Source organism: Mus pahari, chromosome X (genome assembly GCF_900095145.1).
Source record: "Mus pahari chromosome X, PAHARI_EIJ_v1.1, whole genome shotgun sequence".
Taxonomy (NCBI): domain Eukaryota; kingdom Metazoa; phylum Chordata; class Mammalia; order Rodentia; family Muridae; genus Mus; species Mus pahari.
Window position 1 is genome coordinate 134,273,481 of NC_034613.1, and position 24,835 is coordinate 134,298,315.

Sequence of the window (24,835 nt, forward strand, 5' to 3'; positions counted from 1 at the left end):
ATATATACTTTTTAAGTTTATATCCTGAGCCCTACTTCTATAGGGTAAAGTTGTCAAATTAAAGATAATAATGTCTTGAGATCTCTCTTTCTTGGCCCAAACGTTTCCCAAATACCATCTAAATTCTCCCAGCCAACCCACAGCATCACTCGAACTTAAGTTTCCAAGGAAAAATCATGCTCTCTCTGATGTGTTTTTGTGTGTGCTCCCAGTCTTTAGAATAATGAATGGGTAATATTAGGCACTCAAAATTGGCTGAATTTAAAGATATTTACTGTTTTTTTTTTTTATCCCCACTGTACAGATGAAGAAACAGAGATACACAGAGGTCAAACACTGGTACAAGCTGCAGGGAATCTTTAATAGGATCCAAAGGAATAAAGCCATTATGAAGAGGGTACCATTTGTGTTGAAGAGGCTTTGCCTCATACCATACCACACCCCGAAGGCGGCTCTCCATTCGACCTGTTCTCATGAGGGACACAGCCAAGGTCTGTTGCTGGGGTTGGAGGAAGGTAGTGTCATAGTCTTAGAATGCCACAGACAATTGGGCAGTGGTTATTTAAAATAAACAGTTTCTCAAGGGTCTTTTTTAGAGCAATAGATTGCATGAATAACAGCGGCCATGGAGGAGACCTCTAATTATTTCACTTCTGACTGAAAATATAGAGGTGAGAGTGAGAGCAGAAGCAGAAGCCACATGAACAAAACCCACAAACTAAATAAAAGCAAAATGAAGACAACCCCTTCCCCAGTAAAAATGAAACCCATTAATCAAACAAGCAAAAATGAACCTAGCCCAAAACAAACACACAAACACACACACGAGTTATTATCAGGAACAATGGATAGAGATTTTCGTGAAGGTTTGTTTTACATTTTCTCTGGAACAAAATGTACTTTTAGCCTGTGTATCCCTCATGGTACTTGTTGGAACATTACTGCATGTCAGAATAACAACATCCAATTCCCATTATCATTTTCTTTTTTTGTAAACACCAATTCCCTTGTGAATTTTCATCTTCTGCTGGATTCTACCACAGGAGAGAATATTATTCCTCTTACCTTGGCTTTTCTTATCTTCCTTTGGAAGGCCCAAGCATCACAGTAGTTTAGTTGACCAGGAAAAATATTTTGATGATGGAACATTTTCTTTGGTAAATGGACACCAAACACTAACTTAAAACCAACCAAATAAGTTTCTTTGGTAAAGTGAACATTAATGACTTGGTTGGAATTAATTAAAAGAAAAAAATCAATTTGCTGAGATCATTCCTTCCCTTTTTGCAATTTAAAAAGCAAAATTTTATGAAGACTTAAAATTTTTTGAGCTATTTCTACAGTGTCATCTCCATGGTAAAGTTAGACTGGTGCTGTCAGATCACGATTAATAATCAATTATAAATATGAACAAATACATAATAATTGCTCAACAATAAATAACTTTTGGCATGCAGTCCTCCAATAGAAAAATTCATTTTACAGTCAGAATTTCATAAACCTTAGTTTCAAGTGCTGAAAAGAGAAGGTGACAAGTTTGGAGAATGCGACAAGTTTGAAAATGCCCTCCATTTAAAAATACAACATCTGAAGATACACAGAGACTCAATCAAGTTGGAAAACTACTATGTGTCATAAAACAAAGTTCCACAGTAAGTCATTCTGGTTGACCAAATTGATGATTACATTCTCAACAAAATCCATTTAATTGGTGCATGTGTTGGGTCAGTTTTGTGAATTCACTAAGCTGAGATGTTTCACATGGCTGACGCTAAATCAATGGCAGATTTAGAACACACTCTTCAGAAAACAGTTTAGCAGCATATAATTTAAGAATAAAACCAATCCCTCCTTCAGTTGTCTTTTATAAATAATAGCCTGGTTGCAGGACCATAAGAGAGAGAACTGATTGAACATCTAGTATGCAAACTTGCCATTTTTTGAAGAATATACTTGTCTTTAGATTTAAAACTCCTCCTCTTCTTGTTCAGTGAACAAACACATTAGTATGACTGCTTAGTGTGTCTGCAGGGGAGACTGAGAAAGTAGCATATCTGTTAGAACTTTTTGGACAAAAGCACATGAGAGCAAAAGCACAGATTATCACTTGCTGTGATTACATCACAATCATTTGGGCATTTTTGCTGTTTAGAAGGATAATAGCCAACCTTAATCCAAAGTATTTTTATTCCAGACATTAAAGACATGTTTGTTCCACAGCCAATGAAGCCTTATGTTCCCACCTTATGTATGAATTTTAAGGGGTAGTAGCTACCTACAGGAAAATATACAATTGTCCTGCTGTGTCTTCAGCACGTTGAAATGATGGAACTCCTATAATAGTGAAACCTGGGTCAGTTATTTCATTCTTCAAGGCCTGCTTCACCCATTGTGCAGAATGAGGAAGTAGTACTAAAGTCGTGAAAGGTAATATGCCTTTTGGAAATTCTTACCACTATAGGTGACTAAAGAAGCTACATCTTTAAAAAGGAAAGACATTGTAGCTGTTTGCCTCAAATGTAACCCAGGGTTTGGCTTAATTTTTATGGATTTAAAGAAATACAGGGGTCTGAGGGCAGCATACATACCCTCCTTCAGATCAAAGTGTCATTGTTTAGGTTGATGAATAATTGCCCTTGTAGATACAACTGTTCAACTATATAAATATCTGGGCATGTTAATGTACAGAGAGCCTTATAATGAAGTAGAGAGATAGCAAAAAGGCATTTTAGGGGAGGGGCAGTGCAGCCAGTTTAGCAGGGAAGTTTGGCTGCTGTTATGGATTGGTTTGTACTGGTGATTATTCCTATCCAGGAAATTCCACCTATTTTCCTTTGAGCCCTTTATCTCCAAGCACTTTTATAAAGATTTTCATTGCCAAGCCTTAGTCTTATCAAAGATTTTCCTTTTCTCCACTAAGTCAAGTAGAAGTCATCACATAGCCAAAACATTCTGGCACTTGTTGGCCAATAAGCATTTTAGTGTTTATTTTCTTTTCCTCATATATGTGGGCAGATGTTATTTTGGGGCAGATATTGTTTCTGGGCATTCATGCAAAAGTGCATGTAGGGCCAAACCACAAACATCTGTACCAGCTGGCTTTTCTTTTTTGGTAATAAAGAAATACTCTGTGTGTTCAAATAGACACCTGCTTTTCTTCCAAGATGCCAATATTTCGGCTTGACTCTGTGGCTTTGCACCCTCAGAGGTGCCTGCCAAGAGCTGTAACGAGTAAAGTATACCCCTTTCATGACAGGTAACAAGATATTCTGAAATAGAATTGCCCCAATTCTGTAATGCTGGAGCTGTCATGGATTTCTGGGTGCATTAACTAAACCACACAGGTGTTAAAATGCGCATCAGTGGAGGAATATGACAAGTTCATTCAAGAAAAAATAAACTTGGCTCACCTAAGAGAATTTGGGGGTGACACTCAATTTCAATTTGTGGATGAAATTCAGTCTACCACATCTGCTTCAGAAGTTCTGGCTTCCTCTTGCTGATCAGAACTTTCGCAGAATCTCCTTGAGTGTTGAGGTGCTAGATGAAACAACGAAGACCTCAAACGACAGAACCTAAGTAGAGTTATTTCTCTATAGAAGTTTAGAAAACCTTGTTGTTTGAACAATGCTTAAACCTGTATTTGTCATAACAGCTGACCTTACAATCAGTTGCATCTTATTACAATACCAGTAACTTGTGCAGTGTAGGTAAAATAGGATCATGCTTATTAGTAAGCATTCCTTTGTTTGATCTTTCTTAAAATACTACGTGTCATGTTTGTGTGTTTGTTTGTTTGTTTGTGTGTGTGTGTAAGTAAATTATCATAGAAAACCTTCTGCTTTAATAATTTTAAAGATGTCACACCTATTATCCTCACCTTTTACTTTTTTCCCATGTCTGTTTCTTATCTTTTTTTTTTTTTAACAGAACAACTTTGACTTTATTTGTTTCAGCAACATAAGCTTTTTGTTCTTGGTAAGACCTAGGGTGAAAATATATGAAGCAGACACTATCACACTGTGGTAATTTGGTCAACCACTCGAGTACTATCAATATCTACCATTTCTACACACTCAATTTCCTCCCGGTTTTCGGGATTTTTCTTCTCTTTCCTTTTTTTCTTAGAGGGTGGCAGGAAAGTAAGTATCACAGGTAAAATGGCAAAGCAGTGAAAGAAGGTGACAAATGCTATTAAAAACAAGCACCTGAACAGTGTACAGGTCAGATTTGAAGGCACAGCTGCAAGAGGAAATAGACCAACAATATAACAGAGGTAACTCTGTAAAATAGCTACCCCATGCACTTCCAGGGCATTTTTAACCCATTTAGTTCTTGTAAAATCCTTGCCTAGAACAAATGTGGATAACAGTGGAGCACAGTTGTCAATTGTGTAGTTAATTCCATAAATTAAGCATAGCACAGAAATGCAATCCAGTTCGACTTTCCATAATGTCATGAAGCCTATCACTCCAAACTCCACAGACACAACCGTGAGAGTGATCCAGACGTTGATCAGCGAATCTGCTACCAGGAATGCCGAGAAGAAGAGCAGGAACAAAGCACTGATGCAGGAGTTGTGCAGGGGGGCTCCCAGAGAGGAGGCATATCGATCCATGTACACAAAAGACGGATTAAAGACAATGAACTTCACCTTGGAGGTGACTGAAAGCCTCCTCAGAGTCTCCAAGAGATCATAAAGTTCTTCTCTGTTTGTTTCCATAGTCTTGGCCACCAAAAACATTCTAGAGGCCACTACATCAACTTCATCATTGTACTTTTTAGAGAAGATGATGTCCTCTTGAAAATGTGAAAATTGAGGAGCTTTCAGGAAGGAATTCCTCAACATGTCTGTGAAATTTTTCTTAGGCAAGTCAGTGGACACATTGAGTTTCCGAAGATAATTTAAATAGCTTTCAAACCAGGATATCCGCACAAAACCCTTAGTGTACTCTAGAACATCTTCTTGGACACTAGAGTTCCAATATTCTATGGACTCATATATGTAAAACCCAATAACAGGACTGTAGTTGTTAAAGTACTTTTGGTGGGCAGTAGTGTACTCAATGGTTTGTGTTGCAGTTGCTACGATGTTACTAAGGTCTGACCCTTCACTGACCTGCAGATAGCCCATTAAGGCAAAGGAAATATAAATAAGGTAAAAGAGGACTACAAAAGGCTTGACATAGGTGTTGGTTATCCAGTCACAGTAATAGCGTTTGAGGAAACATACCAATAAGTGACTTTCATAAGTGTTTGCTTCCTCACCTTCAGCAGTTTCCTCACTGAATCTAGCTGTCAGAAGAAACCTATACCATGCTGGCTTCTCCTGTAATACCTCAGGTTTTGGAACTTTTCTACAGAATATACTATGCTGGTAATTGTTTTCTATGTAGCCAGTGAACACAAGGCTGGAACCATAAAATGAGAGTACATAGAGGTAGTTGAAGAGAATTGCAATACAGGAGTTGCAGCAGAAAATCCTGGCTGCCTCAATGTTCGTGAAAGGGCTGGCCCCTATGCCAAAGGTGACCAAGTACATGGCAGTGGTGAGAGAGAAGGAGAGCATGGAGTCTGCATAGACTTCTGCAGTTCGCTCTTTAACATGTTGGTCCTCTCTAGTTTTCCTCCACGAGGATAACATTTCAAAAGTCCCGTATAGTCCATGACCTGGAAAGGCAGAAAGAACAAAACAAAAACAAAACAAAAAACAAAAACAAAAACAAAAAACAAGAGTAAAAGTTTTAAGGACCTAATCTTTATAATGAGGGGTATCAATTTGATACCAAATGGAACTTTTTTTTTTATTTGTTTGTTTTTTCAAGATAGGGTTTCTCTGTATAGCCCTGGCTGTCCTGGAACTCACTTTGTAGACCAGGCTGGCCTCAAACTTAGAAATCTGCCTGCCTCTGCCTCCTGAGTGCTGGGATTAAAAGCATGTGCCACCACGCCCGGCTGATCTTTTTTTTTTTTATTTAAACAATTTTTATTACATGTTTTCTTCATTTACAATTCCAATGCTACCCCGAAAGTCCCTTATAACCACCCCCCAGCCCTGCTCCCCAACCCACCCACTCCCGCTTCCTGGCCCTAGCATTACCATGTATTGTTTATAAGTGTTCACGGATAGTCTATTCGAGAATAGATAGAGGGGCATGGATCTTCACAGTCCCTACAGCTTGAGAAAGTTGAGTGAACTTTTGAGAGCAGAAATTTGAGTAGATCTGGGCCTATGCCCTTTAGAAAATATAAACATCAATAGCTTAGGGTTGTTGATACAATTTGGCTCTAGCGAATATTGAAGATACTGATCACTTTGTTTTATATTCCCACAGGTCAGCACAGAGGAAAGTAATGGGTAGAGTATTCTCAATCAATATTGATGCTGTCTGTTAATATTGATCAAGTATACCTGTACCATTGTTGAAGATGCTTTATTGTTTTTTCCATTGTATGATTTTGGCTTCATTGTCAAAAATTGAGTGTCAGCACCCTTCCCAGGGGCTTCCTTGTCTGGTCTCAGTGAGAGAGGATGCACTTAGTCCTGCTGTGACTTAATGTGTGCCAGGGCATGTTGGTACCCATGGGTAGATTCTCCTTATTTCAGGAAAAGGGGAGAGAGGATGGGGAGAAGGATATGTGAGGTGAGATTTAGAGGAGAAGAGGGAGGAGGCTGCCATCAGGATGTAAAGTAAAAAATTAAATCCTATATACAACAACAACAAAATTGGTCAAACAGAGGGTTTCAGTGATAAAGAGACACTATATTTAGTTTGAGTATTAATAGAAAACTAAATCAAAGCCTCTCTTTTCTTCACTAAACATAAGGGCTTGAAGCAATAATTCTGACAGGAAATCAAAATAAGTAGGAACAAGTTTGAGTGTATAATAAAACAAGAAGAAAAATATAGAACCGACAAACAAGATTGATGTGAACCCTCATTGCTATTGCTGAAAATGACAATCAGATTCAAGGTTTATGGCTTGCATTTGTCTTTAGAAATGTATTTCACCAGGCCTAGTTCTTTACAGATAACATATCAAGTATACAGTGACTCTGCCAACTTCTTGATACTATTTATCAGTGGCTACTGTGGGAGAAGACCAAGCTAGGAACTTTTCTTAACTGCTTAGGACTCTTGGCACCCTGTTTAATATTCCAACAACATTGGGGTAACATAGTACAGTGGCTGCCCAAGTTGTAACTGCATTCCACTTCTTGGAAATTTGAGCGTGCCTTCTGTTGAAATGAGACACTTCCTTGCTGCACATCCCCAAGCTCCTTTACCATTGAAAATCCCATCAAAATGACCCATTGTGGCTTTTGATAACCTGTCTTGAGTTGGCATTGCGATTAGAAGATCTAATTGTCTGCTTCTACATCTTTGAAAATCCAGTCCCATTATTGAGGATAATACTGTACTCTGGTATGATAGTCTTGTTTTGAAAACAAAAAGCAATTTAAAATATTTAGTCACATATAATGTTAGTGGAGTGAGTCACCATTATCTTCTATGCAAAATAACTGGGCATATGTCTGACCTTGTAGCCAGGCTGGTACTTGTATCCTTCTTGCCCTGAGCTCATACCTGACTACCCATTAAAAAGTAATAATACAGGCCGGTTTCCTCAGAGGGATTTGTCATTCATCTTAATTTATTAGACATCATTTTACAGCTACTTTTAGAGGTCAGACCAAGACTGTAGATTTGATTACTAGTACCATGGCCTCCATTAAACTGGAGCACCTAAATTCCCCAGTATGAAGTAAAAAGTGTATTTGTTGACTGGTATTCTGCAGTTAATTATGTTTTAGGCAGTTAACAGTGCCCAGTCTCAAGAGGAAAAACTAGTTATTAAGTCTGTTTCCAATTTTCTCTGGATGGACAGACCAACCTTTGATTTAAAGTAAACTAATCTTTGTCGATGAGTAAGAAGACTAATACCTCTAAAACATCAGTGCCCTTGGGAAATAATACTGACCATTTAATCTGGGAACATGAAGAACAATAAAACTTTGGAAGTAAATGCAATTGAAGAGGTTGATGAAAAGTCCAAATAGTTTTGAGAGTATTTACTTCTTGGAAAAAAATAATTTAAAACAAGACATTAAAACTGAGTATTTAAGTATGGTAAGAAAATAAAGATCATACAGCAGAATTACTTAATCCTAAGGTAGGATTTTAGCTAAAATTAAATGTAAAATTGAATATAGATTTAAATATAAATTAAAAATAAAATTGATGTGACATTTTATAGTGGTATTATTTGACACTGATACTTTCTGCACAATATAATAGGACTCCATAATCTTAGGTGCTGAATGAGAAAAACACTTGAATTAACAGAGCAAAAGGGTAATAAGGTTCCAGTATGAAAAGAATCATACTCAGGAAAAGATGAAAAAATATTGTTAGCTTGTCTCCAGTTCTGTTGCTGTCATTTAAAAGCCCATTGTATATAGTTTGATCTTTTTTATTGAATTCTGAGTCTTTTTGCATGTTTTTGGTTCAAAGGGCATTTCCAAAGAGAATTTGAATTTTGTTTTCAGGGACTCTTGGAAACATCCCCTCCTTTTCCCTCCCTCCCCGGCCCTCTCCTTCCTTCCCTTCTACACCTTAGTCAGTCAAGGGAGAAATGAATGCCAAGAGAGTTATTGGTGCCTCTTAGGGATTTGTTAGCAGCCTGGAGTGCCTGCTTGGCACTAGTCTCAGGTTACAGCTGTATGTTTATGCTTAAGAGGTTGCCTCCTATTATCTTAAAGGATAGATAAATTGTGGAAACCCTGTTTCCTGGCTTGGACTCAAGAAGAAATACACTCTAAGAGCCCATAAACGCCCCACCCCCAAATTCCTTCTATGTCTAGAATTACTGTTGAATTTTCTTCAATTTTGGCCTCTAAAGGTATAGTTTTAATTGCAAACTGCTTTGGGACAATGATGTATGAAAGCAGCTTCCCTTATTGGGGGGAAACTGGGACAGAAAATGGGGCTGCCTGAAGAGTAATTAGGAACATTTCAGCACGCAGTAACATCTTTTCGTTTCCATGCCAGCCAGCCCTGGCTTTATCTTTTCCTGCTACTCTAGAAACTGGGAAAGTTAGAGCCCTACTTCACCCGAGGGTGGGGGGGGGAGTGGGGGGTAGGGTGGATATCACTTCTTTAGCTCTCTTATCTTAGGGACTGGAGTACAACAGGCAGGACTTGGAGGCCAAATCTTAGAGGGAGTAGTCTAATGTACTGCCTGTAGACTGAAGACATTTTTTTTCCTGAGGTTTGAATATTATTTTCTTCATTAAAAAAAGAGGTACTTTCAAAGTATTGTTGTTTGCTTTGCATTTAGTTTAAATCATTATTTGGAGCTAGAAAGACAGTTAGTTGGAGAAGGGGCCTACCAGCAAGCATGGTGACCCAATTTCAGTCTCTAAGACTCATGTGATAGGTAGAGAGAACTTACTGACACAAGTCATTTTCAGACTTCAACATGCTTTCTATGCCTTGGTAGGTTATAAACAACCCTGAAGGCTTTGGCTATATCCCAGAAAAGAGCTTTGGTAGATGTGAGATTTAATTTGTGAGTATACCTCAAAGTCACCTGGTAGGCATGTGCGTGTGCGTGTGCGTGTATGTGTGTGTGCGTGTGTGTGTGTGACAAATACATGTGATATTAAGCCTCTGAAGTAGGAGTTCTATAGCAAAGACTCTGGCAGCAAAGTTCACTTGGATAACCACTAGAATGCTATCTAAGCATGGCGTTTGTAGTACATCATAAGTTTGGTGACCAGGGGGTTTGCAGAGGTAATGGGAGTCATGGCATATAATCGAAGTGACGGGTCATAATCTCAGAATTTTACTGTATCATAGTGAGGATGTCAGGGACCCATTTCATATAGTGAAAGCAGAAATCAAACGACTCACCAAGAGGAACCATTAAATGGTACAACTTATTCTATCACATTTTGAAAACAAAGCTTTTGAAGCATTTTCTTTTCTTTCCAAAGCACATTCAAGGTACATTTCTGTTTGTTATACTGCACATCTACTGTTACACAACTAGGAGCCCATGAGTAGTAAAACACACACACACACACACACACACACACACACTTCCAAATGTAATTATTCATAAGCAATTACTTTGAGGTGGCACAGGATTTTAGTTAAGCCCTGGACTAAGGAAAGTAAAACTCTTGAGCACTCACACACACAAGTTGTGCCAGGTGTGTGTATTGGAAAGGGAAGCTGCCTTTATTAATTTCATTAGCAATGGACTATGGAACTATCTGTCCTCTAGTAAAATAAAATGCTAAAGGATGTAAACTAATAATTCTTCTTCTTTTCCAAACATTATTTTTGGTATCTGTATATGTAGTGACCTTCCAGTGTTTAGAACCAATGAAGAGAAAAAGCAGCACAGATGATAAATAACACTAATGTTAGAAGAAACTCAGCCGCCTAATCCTACAGTCACTTAGGATGACTTTCAGGCATACTCAACAGATTAAATCTCACTTTTACTCAAGCTCCTTTCTGGGGTGTAGCCAAAGCCTTCAGGGTTGTTTATAATCTATCATGGCAGGAATTCACTAGCAAATAGTTGACAGTTAACTCTAACCAGTAGATATGCTTCTAGAAATCTGCTCATAAAGTGACTCATGTTTTAAATTTATTTAATGGTTTTTTTATGAGACCTTTTAGGAGATTTGTTTTTGCATGCTCTCTGTGTTAATGACTAATCATAGGAATTGATCTACTCTGTACCTCTGGAATTTTGTGTTTAGGTTTTCCTTGGTCCTATATTTCCTTATCTTCCCCAAAGCTCACAGACACAGCATGGAAACTGACTGCTGCCTTTGGATGCTCCTCAGGTTTTTTCAGGTTTTAATGCCTTCCCCACTATCAGGGATGTCCTCAGCTTTGGATCCATGAGGAACTGTTGAGGAAAGTTATAATAAGATGGCTTACTGGTAGATCATCTTTAAGTTTCAGTATGAAAATGTGTAATATCAAGAGAAAGTGAAGTCACCTATAATGCACCTGAAACGAATTTCATATATGGAAACAAACAAGTATATTCATCTAAAAATGCCATAGATTACAAACTCTACTTAAAATATACTTTACTCTTGGCCAAATTTCATGATATAGCTTGTGTTTATAAAATGCTTTTCTTCAATAACATCTGCATAAATTTATGATGTTTCTTGTACCAAGAAAGAAATTTCAAGAATAGATATTTCTGGATTAAGTAACGTCTATTATTTAGAAAGAAGTTCATTAATGGGGTTACATTTAAACTTTGTCAGTAATAAACATTTACTTTGAAATATGAAATGTTTGGTTTATCCTAGCCTGTTGTATCTCACAGTTAAGAGTAAAAGTGTACTCTACTTAAGTAAAGACAGATGCTTATATCTGGGAAGGATATATGCGTCTTTGTCTTTCTACTATAGGCTTTACATTTACTAAATAATATACATATTCCAATAACAACATAGGGTTTGAAACTGAGAAATAGTTTTCTTTTGCTAGACAATTGCATTTGAACGTCCAGTAAATTATTTTGCTAATAGAGCTTTATTTAAAGATATTTATGTTTTATATATAAGTATATTAGAATATTTATATATTATAAGTAAAACTAGTATATATATATATATATATATATATATATATATATATATAATCCATAATATATGCAATGCCATTGTGTAACATCTTTTCTTTTTTGATTTTATTTATTTATTTTTTCTATTGGTTATTTTATTTATTTACATTTTAAATGTTATCCCCCTTCCTGGTTTCCCCTCCACAAACCTTCTATCCCATTCCCCCTACTTCTATGAGGGTGCCCCCCATTCACCCCTCATGGCCCTAGCATTCCCCTAAGTTGGAGCATCAAGCCTTCACAGGACCAACAGCCTCCCCTCCCACTGATTCCTGATATGGCAATATTTTGCTACATATGCAGCTGGAGCCATGGGGCTCTCTGTGTGTACTCTTTGGTTGATGGTTTAGTCCTTGGGAGCTCTGGGGGGTCTGGTTGATTGGTACTGTTGTTTTTCCTATGGTGTTGCAAACCTCTTCAGCTCCTTCAGTTCCTCCCCTAACTCTTCTACTGAGGTCCCCATTCTCGGTTCAATGGTTGGGTTCAAGCATCTGTATCTGTATTGGTCAGGCTCTGGCAGAGTCTCTCAGGAAACATGGAGCTATATATCATATATATGTTATACATGTATTTATGGTACATCATATTCAGGCATATTTTACATACTTGTAATTTTTAAATATATACAGAGAACTATATCTTTGTTTCACCTTCAAAATATGCACTGTTAAGGTATATTAATGTTAGTTCTAATATATATGACATGAAGTAATTCTAAACTATAAATGATATCTGCTATAGCTAATGCTGTCTATAATATATTATGACCATAAATTACACCTTCATACACATATAGGGTAAGCAGGAGGTTGATGAGGAATTTATTTAGCAGCGATACAGAGAAATGCTAGTGCTGCTATATTGATCAATGCAAAGAAGATTCTAGTAAACTATCTACAGTTTGATCTCAGTTAATAATATAGTAAAGTTTAAGTAAACAGGAAGATTTCTTTCACAAGGACTATGAAACTACAAGGTCTGATTAGGTGAGTCATATAACAGCTGTGTGCTCCACTGGTTAGTTCAGAAGAGGGCACCGTGGACTTGACATTTGATCTCTTTAAAATTGAAGAGTATTTTTCATCTCATTTCATCCCCAGTGCTGTGGAACATCAACAAAGGCAAAGTGACCCTTGTAAGTTAAAATGTCACACAGAAACTGATATCCAAACTCTTTCATAATCACTTCAATTATCCCTTTTATGTGTATGAAATGTATATGAGAAACAAGCTTCCCACATGCATAAGGAATAAAACATTCCTTCTGCTCTTTCTATATTCTCCAACATACTCTTGCTTTCTTGACTTATGTGTGATAAACAGAGCTTTATAAATAAATAATACAGCTGTAAGGAGAATTTCCACATACAAAACAGATGCCAATTTCTTAAATCATACTCAACTAGACAACAATGATACAAAACCTCATTCTTTAGATGACATCTTATAATAGATTTAAAAGATGCTTATAAATATTAATACCTCACTACCTGACATTAATATAGCCAAGTAAATTCTTCTCTAAATTCTGGCAACTAAAAATGACAATAAACATTTATAATACTGTAGACCTTTGAGGATTTCAGCTCTAGATAAACTACCCTGACTCATCTGGATAGAGGTTTTGGCAGAATTGAAAGTGTCTAATATGCAGGCACTGATGAAAAACATTCTAAATCATGAGGTATTTATGCTTACATCATTGCCAAGCTGATTCATCTGTGTAGGATATATTCTTTTTGCCAGAGATACCATGTATCATCTTAGCTAGAAACACAAAATCAAATGCCATTATGACTTCTCAGGGTTTATTCAGATACTTTCCTCTTGCGGAATTTTGTCAGGTTAACCTTACTGCTTACCACATGTAGCCTTAAAAATTTTCTCTGCAATCAATTCTCATTTTGGCATTTTGCTGGATCTGGCCTTATGTTACTGGGGTCACACTAAGAACGTTGAATTTGAAATTTATAATACTTATCACATTATGGTTATTATTAATAACCAAGTAGATTTCTGCATTAAATATTTTATAAATATTTTTATAAAAATTTTATAAATTTTATAAATATTTAAACCTGATTTTACTAAGTACAATGAACTGAAAATATTCACAACGTCTTGAAATTGATTGTACAAAATAAAATTAAGTAGAATCTTTAATAGTTCCACCAAACCTACCTTGTACTTTTAAAGATATTTTAAATATGCATTCTAAGTAAATATAATGACTATATATTTAAAAACACCAAAATGTTTCTAAATAAATTTCATGTATCTCTATCTATCTATCTATCTATCTATCTATCTATCTATCTATCTATGTCTTGATTTGATATAGTTTTATATGACAAACTAAATCATAAAGTTTTTAAAATAACATGATTAGGTTAAGTTTAAATAAGCATTTGATATTATGAACAAATTATCAGACACATAATTGATATGTAGCATAAACTCCTAGCACCACATTTCTTCTTGGTCTTTTGAAATATTTACTGCTATTTTAGGACTAGTCATCAATAATCAGAGCTAAACAATGGCTTTGAATACATTCATAAATCTGCTCTTGCTTATATTTCATTTTTAAATCCTACTCTAAGGATTATCTGAGAATTCCAGAAGGACAAGCATCCTAAATCCAGGCATTGTTAGCTTTATGAGCATGTTAAACACCAATTACATCATGCAAAGTCTTTATTGCAAATGAGCCTCAGTCACTAAAATATTTAGCTTCCATTCATGTTGTGATCAAGTAGTGTGAGAACCATGCAGGCTGACGATGTATGGAAAGATTGCATGCTGATTGTCAGCAGGAAAAGCCTTGATCAAACCAATGCAAGTAACATTCCTCATAAATCTCAAACAATTCTGGGAGTACTGGGTACTTGGTGTTCTTTTTGACTGCAAATACCTGTTTGTTTACTTTTGTGGTTATTGTTTTGTTTTCTGAATTAAATCCTGAGTTAAAGTTCAGTGATGCTTGGTCTCCGGGGAGTTGTGGAGCTACTTAATTTCTGGACTCACTTTTAAAACTTTCCTCTCAAATGGCACTGTCCTACCATAACATCATTCACATCCCTCCTGTTCCAACACTGTCTGACATATTTTTTTGGTGTTTTAAAATACATATTCATTATATTTTCTTAGAATGCACATTTAAAGTATCTTTAAAAGTACAAGGTGGTTTATTTTGTACAATCAGTTTCAAGAAGTTGTGAATATTTTTAGTTTATTGTACATAGTAAAATCAGGTTTGAATATTGTTCCTTGAAGATTAATTCTAACCAGCTTTAAATACTATAATTTTATGTTCCTTATTTATCATTAATTTTGAGAAGCTTTAAATATTCTAATGCTCTGTGATCATTGGTAATAAGTTGGAGTGGCAGAAAGCCAAACTTGCATTGCTTTTTTCCTCACCTTAAGAATCTATCTCGATTCAGTTCTCAACCAATTTCTTATTCTTGTTTATCTTCTGCTTGCAAAAGCAACAACAGAAACACTATTTTTAAAATGAAAAGTTAAAAAAAAATCCAAGCAGTCAAGCATGTGACTAATCATGAGCAACACATCTTAATTTAAACTTTGACTCAACTCTCCGAGGAAGTTACTAATACTCTGTCTTCCCCACTCTTTGAGGAACTGCCTTGGATTCCACAATTGACCTACAGAGTTCTGGAGTCAGTTTAAAGGGAGAGATTGTGTTGCCTTCTTATCAGACTGGATGCAGAAAGTAGTACAGCAGCTTCCTTCTCCGTTGTTTTCAACACTGACAACTAAATGGATGCAGCACATTCTCAGAGTGCTCAGTCTCTCCACAGTGCCCTGCTTTCCATAAAAGCAACTGGTATATGTTTATTGACTAGGTCTCAATTCCCACAGGTCACAAAGCATTGAGGGCAGAATGTAGCTCCACAAACCCTGCTTATCATTAAATTGTGTAATTCATCTGAGATTTTTAAAGAAAATTCTGTTTTTTTTTAACTGATAATCTAAAACATGGCACAAATCATACTAATAAAATAAATCATGATGATATCCCAGTGAACAATAAGAACAATCCCACAACTGCCTTGTAACATTGGTATCTGATTCCAAGTGACAGTTTAATTTTGCTAGAGAAATTGATGAGAAGTTGTGACAGAAAGTGGGGGCAAGGAGATAGAAAGCTAACCTAACTTCATTGAATCTTTGGCTCACAGGACGTTTACCACCTAGTGTACTCCACATGTCATCTTCAATGGCAGGCAGGGAGAACAGCTAATGCTATGAATATTCTGACTTTGTTTAGAGCATTTTCTCATTTGAGGAATCACTGCTGCTCTTCCCTAGTTATAAACTTGAGAAGAGCCACTTGGCCACTGAGATTAACATAAGAGAGATATCTTTCTGCTGATATTTCACAGGATACTTTCCAATTTCTGTTTACTTATAACAGCCTTTGGTGTGATGCTCTCATCTACTCTTGTCATTAATAGAGAAAGCAAGCAAGGTAGCCTAACCCACTTGCCCTCCCATGTGCAGTTCTAAACCTTCCCAGGGCTCCTCACCACAAAGCCACCTTCTACAGCTTCTACAGTTTCTACAGCTACAGAAGGAAAGTGCTGAGGAGTTAGCTATGCAGGGGAGCAGCCCTCAGTGAATCTCACACAGGACTTTGGTATAAACCAACCAGCTTCCTCAGCCTTCACAGAGGACCTTTCTGAGTGATCTACTCAGCCTTCTAAAACTCTCCAGGGGAATTGTAGTACCCACTACCAGTATGCAAAGCAGTAACCTAACACACTTTGGGCTGCTTGCCTTCCCACCTCACCTTTTCAACCCCATACTGGTGCTACTAGAGTTCTCCTAAATAAACTCCTTGTCTATACATTCCCCACTCAGGTCTACTTTTGAGAAAAATACACCCTAAGACACTGGGGGACAGACAAGATTGATATCTGCCAAAAACTACAGAGCTCTTAAATGTAGAAACACAGCTGGAGCCAAAGTCTTTGGCTTTCTGACATATGTACCAGGTTGGGTTGATCCTTGGTGATGACCAGTACTTGATATAAATGGCTCCACCCCCTTCTCACTGTAGTGAAAGAAAATTGTCAAATGTCTTCTTGAGAAAGCTAGCTACTATTATCAACAGAAGTTAAACAAGGAAACAATAAAACCAAGGAAAAATGAATGGCAGTACTTACCTAGCATAACAAAAGGGACTCCCAGGAAGGTGGAGTTGTATTTTCCACCAGTAAGATTGATGATTCCGGCTGCAGTGAGAGTAGCTAGGCTTATAGTCACCAACCCAAGTAGGCCTAACCAGGGTTTGCTGCGGACACAGTCCTGCATAGAGCAGCACAGAATAGCCATGGTGACTACCAGGATCAGGCTGGTGACCAGGTAGCGTTCTGATACACGGCTGGTCTTCTGGAAATCTTCCCTCAGTGATGATGATGTGTACGGGTATATTTTGACTTTGCTGTTGGATTTCTGGAATAGTTTGACAGTGTCACAGAAGCTGGACTCCCATCTCTCAGCTACCATGTCGTTGAGACTGTTGATAGATTGCAGATAGTAGGTAAGCTGAATGGCCTCTGCAGATTTCACCCGATCCTTGCTGTGCACAGTGACACCTCCGAGTTGGTGCCCATTGTAGACAGCCCTTCCATCTTTTAAGTGAGTGATCGGATATGTGATAGCAAAATTGGTCCGATTGGTGGCCCGAGCATTCTTTAGCTCTTCCAGGACATGTACTATGTCATCCACAATGCAAGTCTTATCGTTATTCAGGACACATATGTGGGCAAATGTATAGTTAAAGCCAGGCCTTGGAACCTGGATCTTGGTCACTGCAGTATGCAACTATGGAGGAGAAAAACAACAGTTAGAGTTTTAATGGACAAATAGGTATTAATAAGTAATATTAGCTCTTGAAATGAAAAAAAAATTCTTTTGGGGGGAAAGGGAAAGTCAGAGAGTTTAAAATGTTTTGCACGTAGTCCACAAATGCATAGTAGGGCTGTAAGACATACATTGGATCAGTAGTTTTCATAGTATGTGGTGTCCAGGCTAGCAGCATCAAACCAACAGCTTGGGAGAAATACAAATTCTTAGGCCCCATTCCAAAACTGAGAAAGCAGGTTCTCTGTAGTACAACCTAGATAGACTTTCTGGGGGATTCTGATGGTGCTAACAGCTTAATACTCTTCTATAATTACTCTCTACTGTAAAAGCCAAAGAGTTTACCTTGAGAGCTGTGCTGGATAATTTTATGTCAGCCTGACACAAATGAGGGTTACCGGAGAAGGCCTCAATTGAGAGAATGCCTCAGTAAGATGGGACTGTGAGCAGGCCTATAGGGCATTTTCTTAATTAGTGATTGATGTTGGAGTACCCAGCATATTGTAGGTGGTACCATCCCTGGGCTGGTGGTCTAGGGTTCTATAAGAAATCACTCTGAGCAGGCCATGAGGAGCAAGCCACGAGGAGCAAGCCACGAGGAGCAAGCCAGTAATCAGTATCTCTCCAAAGCCTCTGCATCAGCTCCTGCCTCATGATTCCAGCCCTACTTGAGTTACTATCCTGACTTCTTCCTGACGAACAGTGATGTTGAAGCATAAGTTAAATAAACCTTTGCCTCCCCAAGTTGCTTCAGTCATGGTGTTTTACCCTAGTAATAGTGAACCCTAAGACAATAGCCTTTGTCTTCTCTGCTGCTCTTTGTCTGGCTAGATGGGAAAGTCACTAAATGATAATACTCTAGTTGATAAAAATTGAAATTGTACTAAGGGGGCACAATGCCATTTCTATACACTTTAAGGACTGGAGTGTGCTCAGTGATAGAGTACTTGCCTACTGTGTGCAAGACACTGGTTTCTAACCCCACTATGTCAAGAATTATTCTATACAGCTTGACTAGTGTCAGATTGTAGTTGTGTCAACACACTTTACACTTTTCATCAAAGTGCATGAGAAGATAACACCTACTCCTCCGTGCCCAGTACAGACCTAGGCATTGGCACAGATTAGCTGATCTAGAACTTAAGACAGATTCCAAAGTACATATGAACACTAGTCTTATCTTCCGGGGGAGGCAAATGAGATACAGAGAACTTAAATCATTTTTCCAAGATCACATGCATCATAAAAGGAAGAATTAGGTTATACCTAGCAATCTGAACAGGGCCTGTGTATTTAAGCTCCTATCATATATATTTCTAGGTGCCAGAGCTTCAATGAGGGTTCCTGCAAACCTATTTCTGAATTTCTGCTTTTATTACTCCGCTGCTAAAATTCACATATAAGTGTTTATAGAATCCAATATCTGAAGTGAGAAAACAAGCAGTATATTTTTAAAGGGAGTAAAACATTTAAATGAATTTCTACTATGTTCCAGGATATCATGCTTTACCTCCTCCCAACAATTCCATTTATAATGAGAATATCAAAGTTCATGAGAGGCTTATGAATAGGGTTAATTGGTATCTTAGAATTACATCATCTTACTGTTTTAACTATAGATACATGTTAACTGTATCTATAGTTAAAACAGTAAGATGATGTAATTGTAACTGTAGATACTAGTTAACTGCCTCAACTCTTTAGCCAGTTATTATTATGGTAGCTTTTTCTTACCTCTGTAAATGTGGCTGGTCTTCAAAATGAGGCTAGTAGGAGACATGTGTTTGGGTGTTAAATAAACAAATGTATGTATGGCTTTGCCTAACAAAGAATGAACTCTCCCACGAGTGTCTGCATGGTCCTGCTATATCTTCTCTCAATCTGTTCTAAATGGGTTGTTGGTTAAGATGTTTTGCTGTGCATGCCTGTGTCTGACTGAGTGGGATAGTAGGCTTTTCTGAAAACGTCTGAGAAGCACCAGCTGTTAAAGTCCTTTACTTAGCCCACAGATGGAGTTGTTCATCCTAAATCCCAGTGTCCCCTTCCCCTACATCTCTTCATGAACACCAGCCCTTAGGTTCAGAAAATGTTACTGTGTTATGTCTAGCTAAAATATTTTCATTTCTTTCACATACATATAATTGTTCAGATATACCTAGGAGGCCATTTTTACAGTTTGAACCATATGCTAAATTTTTGTCTTAGCATTTTGGAATTAATTGCCAGAAAAAAAAATCGTCTTTCAGTGGTTTTAAGCTCTGCAAGTATCTTTCTGTCCACTCTTGTCTTAGCACAGGCTAGCAAGTCTTGATTAGGTTCATTCCTAGTCACCAAAAGTTTCCAAATTTAAAAGGTTATTTTGGAGAAGAAAAAAAATGAAGAAGAATGTAAAGATTAGAAAATTTTGTCAAAAGGTAAAGACTTTAGAGGAAAGATTCAGTATAGACTAGAGGAGTGATATTGAAAGCATGTATATATGTAATATTTAGTGCATTATTTGTTCCCACAAGCAGTGTAAAAAAATCTCTCTTAGAATGATTAGTAAATACCTAAAGAGAAAAAGACCACTAAAAAAGATGGTGTTAAAGATGGGCTAAAGATGGGTTAAAGATGGGCTGAACCCAATTACAGTGGGGGATCTTTTTCCATCCATTCTCTACAGTGATCAGGCCCTGCTTGTTGAGGAGGTATAAACTATTTAGCGATCTGCCAACTTTGCAGTTCTACTGCTAAGACCTCTGGGATTACACATGGAAGGAGTCAGGCAGTATATTAACCATTGTCCTAGTAAACAATTGCTGAGAGTCTTAGAAAATGGGAAGGAACCTGACTGAAGTTAGAGATGGAGGATTTCTTAAATCAGCAGTAAAGGTACTGTGAGACGTAGTTGCCTTGCATTTCTGATGGGGTAGTGTGTAGTGCATGTGTCACTCTTGTTTCTGAGTAGTAGGGTGACACAGAATGAATGACAAAGCAGCTGACTGGTGTCATTAAGCCAACACACACTCAATAAGTACTCATAAACAGTACACATCAAATATACTGTTATCAGTAATATGGTAATTGTCATGAATTTAGTATACATGCATTCATGCATATAAAATAACATGGAATACAGTGTACAAAACAATGAGATTTTTAACAATAAACAATACTAAGTGCTTTGTACTAGTAAAGCCTAAGCCTCTATAAATCTTAGCAGGAGTTAAACCTCATCTTTAGACATCAATATCACATGACAATGTGAACAAATAATAAAGGGGTGGCCTCTGACTTCACACTTTTTCTATTTTTCCTACAGTGTCTGAAATTTCCAGATAAAGGTTTGCAGGCTTACTTAGCATTTCTCTTGCATTCTGGAGATCCTAGGGATGTCATTCTACTTCTTTATGTCCAAGGCTTCAGATAGAATAGTTTCAGTAATAAAATGGGTATTGACTTGGCTGATTCTTTTATTGTTGTTGTTATTATAATTGTTGTTGAACATAGATTCTTCTGTCACACAATACGTCCTGACCATAGTATTCCTCTCCACTCCTCTCAGCTCACACCCTTGTCCCCTCTCCCCAGACCCACTCCCTTTCTGCTTCCTCATCAGAAAAGAGCCTGCCTCTCAGGAGACAATAACCAAACCAAACAAAACAAAATCCAATAAGACAAGGCAAAGGCCCTCCTATCTGGACAAATACAAGGCAACCCTATAGGAGGAAAAGAGTCCCAAGAGCATGCAAAAGAGCAGAGACACACGTGCTCCCCTGTCAGGGGTCCCATGAAACACCAAGCTAATAGCCATAACATATATGCAGAGGATCTGGTGTGGATTCTTAAGAATCCACCATTGTATTTGTAATGTCATATTATTCTAAGATAAATGGTATCTGTAAACTGTATAATCAGATACTAGGTGAAAGAAAGTTAACATGATAAATGACAAGTTGAGATTTATTAGAGCTACTTGAGGCACTATTTCCAACACTCTGACGTTCCTTTTAAGGTGATAACAGATCCGAAACTAGATGAAATGCAGAAAGAAAACAGGGCAAAGAAAATGGATATACTTAAAAGATTCTTCTCTCTGAGTGATTTTTCACTCTGAGGAAGCACTGGCCTTTCTAATCCCCTTCTGCCAGAGCCTGGGACAAAGCCAGGATGGACTGCCGGTCACCCCACAGGCCAGTGTCTAATTTCCTTTCCACTTTTCCTTGGCACACTTGCATTTTCCTCAGAAGACAGCAGGGACACCTTGTAGAGGAGGGTAGAGAAGGGATGGAGAAGGAGGGAACTATCTGCTCTTGACTGCTGGTTACCATAGGAAAAATACACGTGCAATACAAGTTAATAATATATTTCATCTCTTTAGTTTTTTTTGTGGGGATGCTATAAAGGGAGAGAGGGGAGAGGACAGGATGTTGACCTTGACCACACAGTGCCTTTAACATGCTTTGGGAATATCTTCAAACAATCACACAGCATCTTAACTATGAGGAAAGATTTGGAGATGTGTATTCTCTAGTTTCTGGCAGGATGCAATTCAAGTCACAACCTCCCCCACCCCCGGGACTTTGCACAGCATCCCATTTCTCTGCTGCCTTCTTTTCCATGTCCCCACCCTATTTTCTGTTGCTACTGAAGAAAAAGCTGAACACACTTTAATAAAAGAGGAGGAATTGTTGGTTTGTTTTGCTTGCCCTCAAATATTACCTCCCACATCATACTAAATCAAATTCACTTAGAAATACTTTCAAGGGACAGGCTGTTTTTTGCCCCCCCCCCTACATGGCTTATGCACTGAATGCCTCCAAATTTCATGTCTCTATGTTTCTATGAGTATTGTTCCTGTTATAGCTATTAAACAATATCCAATACCAGATCCTCACCCATGTCTTCTATGTTGAATCCCTCCAAATTTTAGGTCTTAATTAGGTTCTATATTCTACTGTTGTAGGTAGACAGGTAGCAACTGGTAAGATATCCTTACCCAAGTCACATAAAAACACCTTGAAGTGGGTAGATCTGGTCTCTGCAGTTCATAAATTACACTAGCTCACTTTGCATTACGTTCTGTCTTTGCATGATCTCACTCTCACCCACTCTCTTTCCTCTTCTTTTAATAGCCATGCATTACATCAGAACACCAGAAGTCCAAAGTTGGGGACTGTTACCGTGATTCATTTGTAGAGCAGCCAAAAGCAAGTTAGTCATCCTTTAATAAGTGAACAGAAATAATCATTCTGCCTTTGAAACATTACATTTTTCAAAGGACACCAAATTTAAGCTGTGGATGAAGCCAAACAAGTGACTATCTAGTCACACATTTCCCTTTACACATGCATGCCTGGAATCATGCATGTTTGTTATCAAATTTTTGTTGTCTCTATCAATACTGCAATAACTATATAGGTCTGGAAGAATCCATCATGCCTGTTTTGATCCTTATTTCACAGGGGTAAATTCCCAGATCTTAGGTGATGGCATTGAAAATCAGCCTGAACCAGCCCATTTTGTAATTTCCCAAATAAGCAAAGTTTGTCTTCTATGACTTGGCTGGGAAAACAGATCTGCTTTCAGTGTAAAATTACTGAAGCTGATATTTGAGAAACAAACCAAATAAAAATGGTCTTGGTGAAGGGGAAAAACAATTGCAGGATACTGTTGCAGCTTTTGCCTGATTTCACATTGATCTGGATAAGAAAGATAATATAATGTAATTATTTCCATAATCTTGGAGAAACTTTCACTTAGTTAATTAAAATATTCTGATATCTGAAGATTCCTAGAAATCTGTGAAGTTAAACTTTCTAACCAGAGCTACTATTTCTCTTTCCCTTACGTCCTCACTTTGCTTTCATGGCCAAGCTTAAATGCTTGCTGAGCAAGTTCATGGGTAATGAATCTTGTTTAATAGCTTGAACAGGAGCTATACACACAGAAATAGGAGAATGCTGAACCTGGTTGGCCAAATGGCAATGGAGTCAAATGCACAGAACCAGCGACAATTTTTTTTTTTTTGATTTAAGAAGATCACAGCCAATCATTCAAGAGAAGTAAAATCAAGAAGCCGAGGGCATTCAGGTCTAGAGAATGTAGACCTGAGTAAGAAGGATAGTGCATTAGGAGTCAGGTGGCTTCTGTTTCTGATTTTTCTGGTAATTTAAAATGAAGAAAATTGAACCTATCAAAAAATGCCACCTTCCTTAGGGGTTTCCTATCATGTTCAGAATAAAACCCCAAGTTCTGATTGGGAAGAACTACATGGAGCTTTGTCCTTGCTGACTTTTCTAGATTCCTATTTTGCTGTATGCCTCCTGCTTAATTCTTGGCTCTCACTGGAATGAACTTCTGGAACCCACTAGACCTGTGGGCTCATTTCCTTCACTTCCCTTTAATCATATGCCCTGATAACACATTCTGTTAAAAACAAACAAACAAACAAACAAACAAACAAACATTACCTTATCTTAACTTCATTCCAGCAGCAATTGTAATATTACACTGTCTTTTTGTTTCTAAATTCTGCTATCCCCAAGGGAATACAAACTCTGCCATGCTTCAGTATTTTTGGTTTACTACTACATTGTCTTTTCTCAGAATGGTGCCCGGATCATGAACCACATAGATGTGAAAAAAAAAATACATGGAGGAATCTGGGGACTGAATGAACATGTCCACATGCATGTGCGCATGCGCGCGCGTGCGTGTGTGTGTGCGTGTGTGTGTGTGTGTGTGTGTGTGTGTGTGTGTGTGTACTTGTGTGGAGGCCAGAGTTTAAGCTCAGGTGTTATTACTCAGCAGTTATCTGCCTATTTTTTTGAGACAGGTTCTCATTGTATTTCTTTAACCGGCCTGGAACTCACAGAGATCTGCCTGATTCTTCCTCTAAGTACTAAGAATAAAAGTCATCATGTCTTTTCAAAGTCTATTGCTAGATGTCCTGGTGTATGCCTTTAGCTCCAGCACTCACTCAGGAGGCAGAGTCAGATAGATCTCTGTGAATTACAATGAGGCTAGTCTCCTCTACATAGTAAATTCTTTTTTTAAATATTTGATATTTTCTTTATTTACATTTCAAATGCTATCCTAAAAGTTCCCTATACCCTCCACCTGCCCCTGCTCCCCTATCCACCCACTCCCACTTCTTGGCCCTGGCATTCCCCTGTGCTGGGTCATATAAAGTTTGCAAGACCAAGGGCCTCTCTTCCCAATGATGGCCGATTAGGCCATCTTCTGCTACATATGCAGCTAGAGACATGAGCTCAGGGGGTACTGGTTAGTTCAT

The 24,835-nt window shown here is 37.7% G+C and overlaps 1 protein-coding gene across 3 annotated transcripts in view; it reads right to left on the bottom strand.

Moving 5' to 3' along the window:
* Positions 1-363: 363 nt before the first annotated feature.
* The window catches only part of Ptchd1 (patched domain containing 1), a 54,463-nt gene continuing 29,991 nt past the window's right edge, over positions 364-24,835 (bottom strand). For 2 of the 3 annotated variants that reach the window (XM_029534503.1, XM_021188320.2), the window contains 2 exons: positions 16,860-17,520; positions 364-5,670 (listed from right to left, as the gene is read on the bottom strand). In XM_029534503.1, coding sequence (XP_029390363.1) covers positions 4,016-5,670; positions 16,860-17,520 — 2,316 coding nt within the window. In that variant the 3' untranslated portion in view covers positions 364-4,015. The remainder of the gene's footprint in view (positions 5,671-16,859; positions 17,521-24,835) is intronic. The other variant, XR_003843050.1, reaches the window with a different exon arrangement.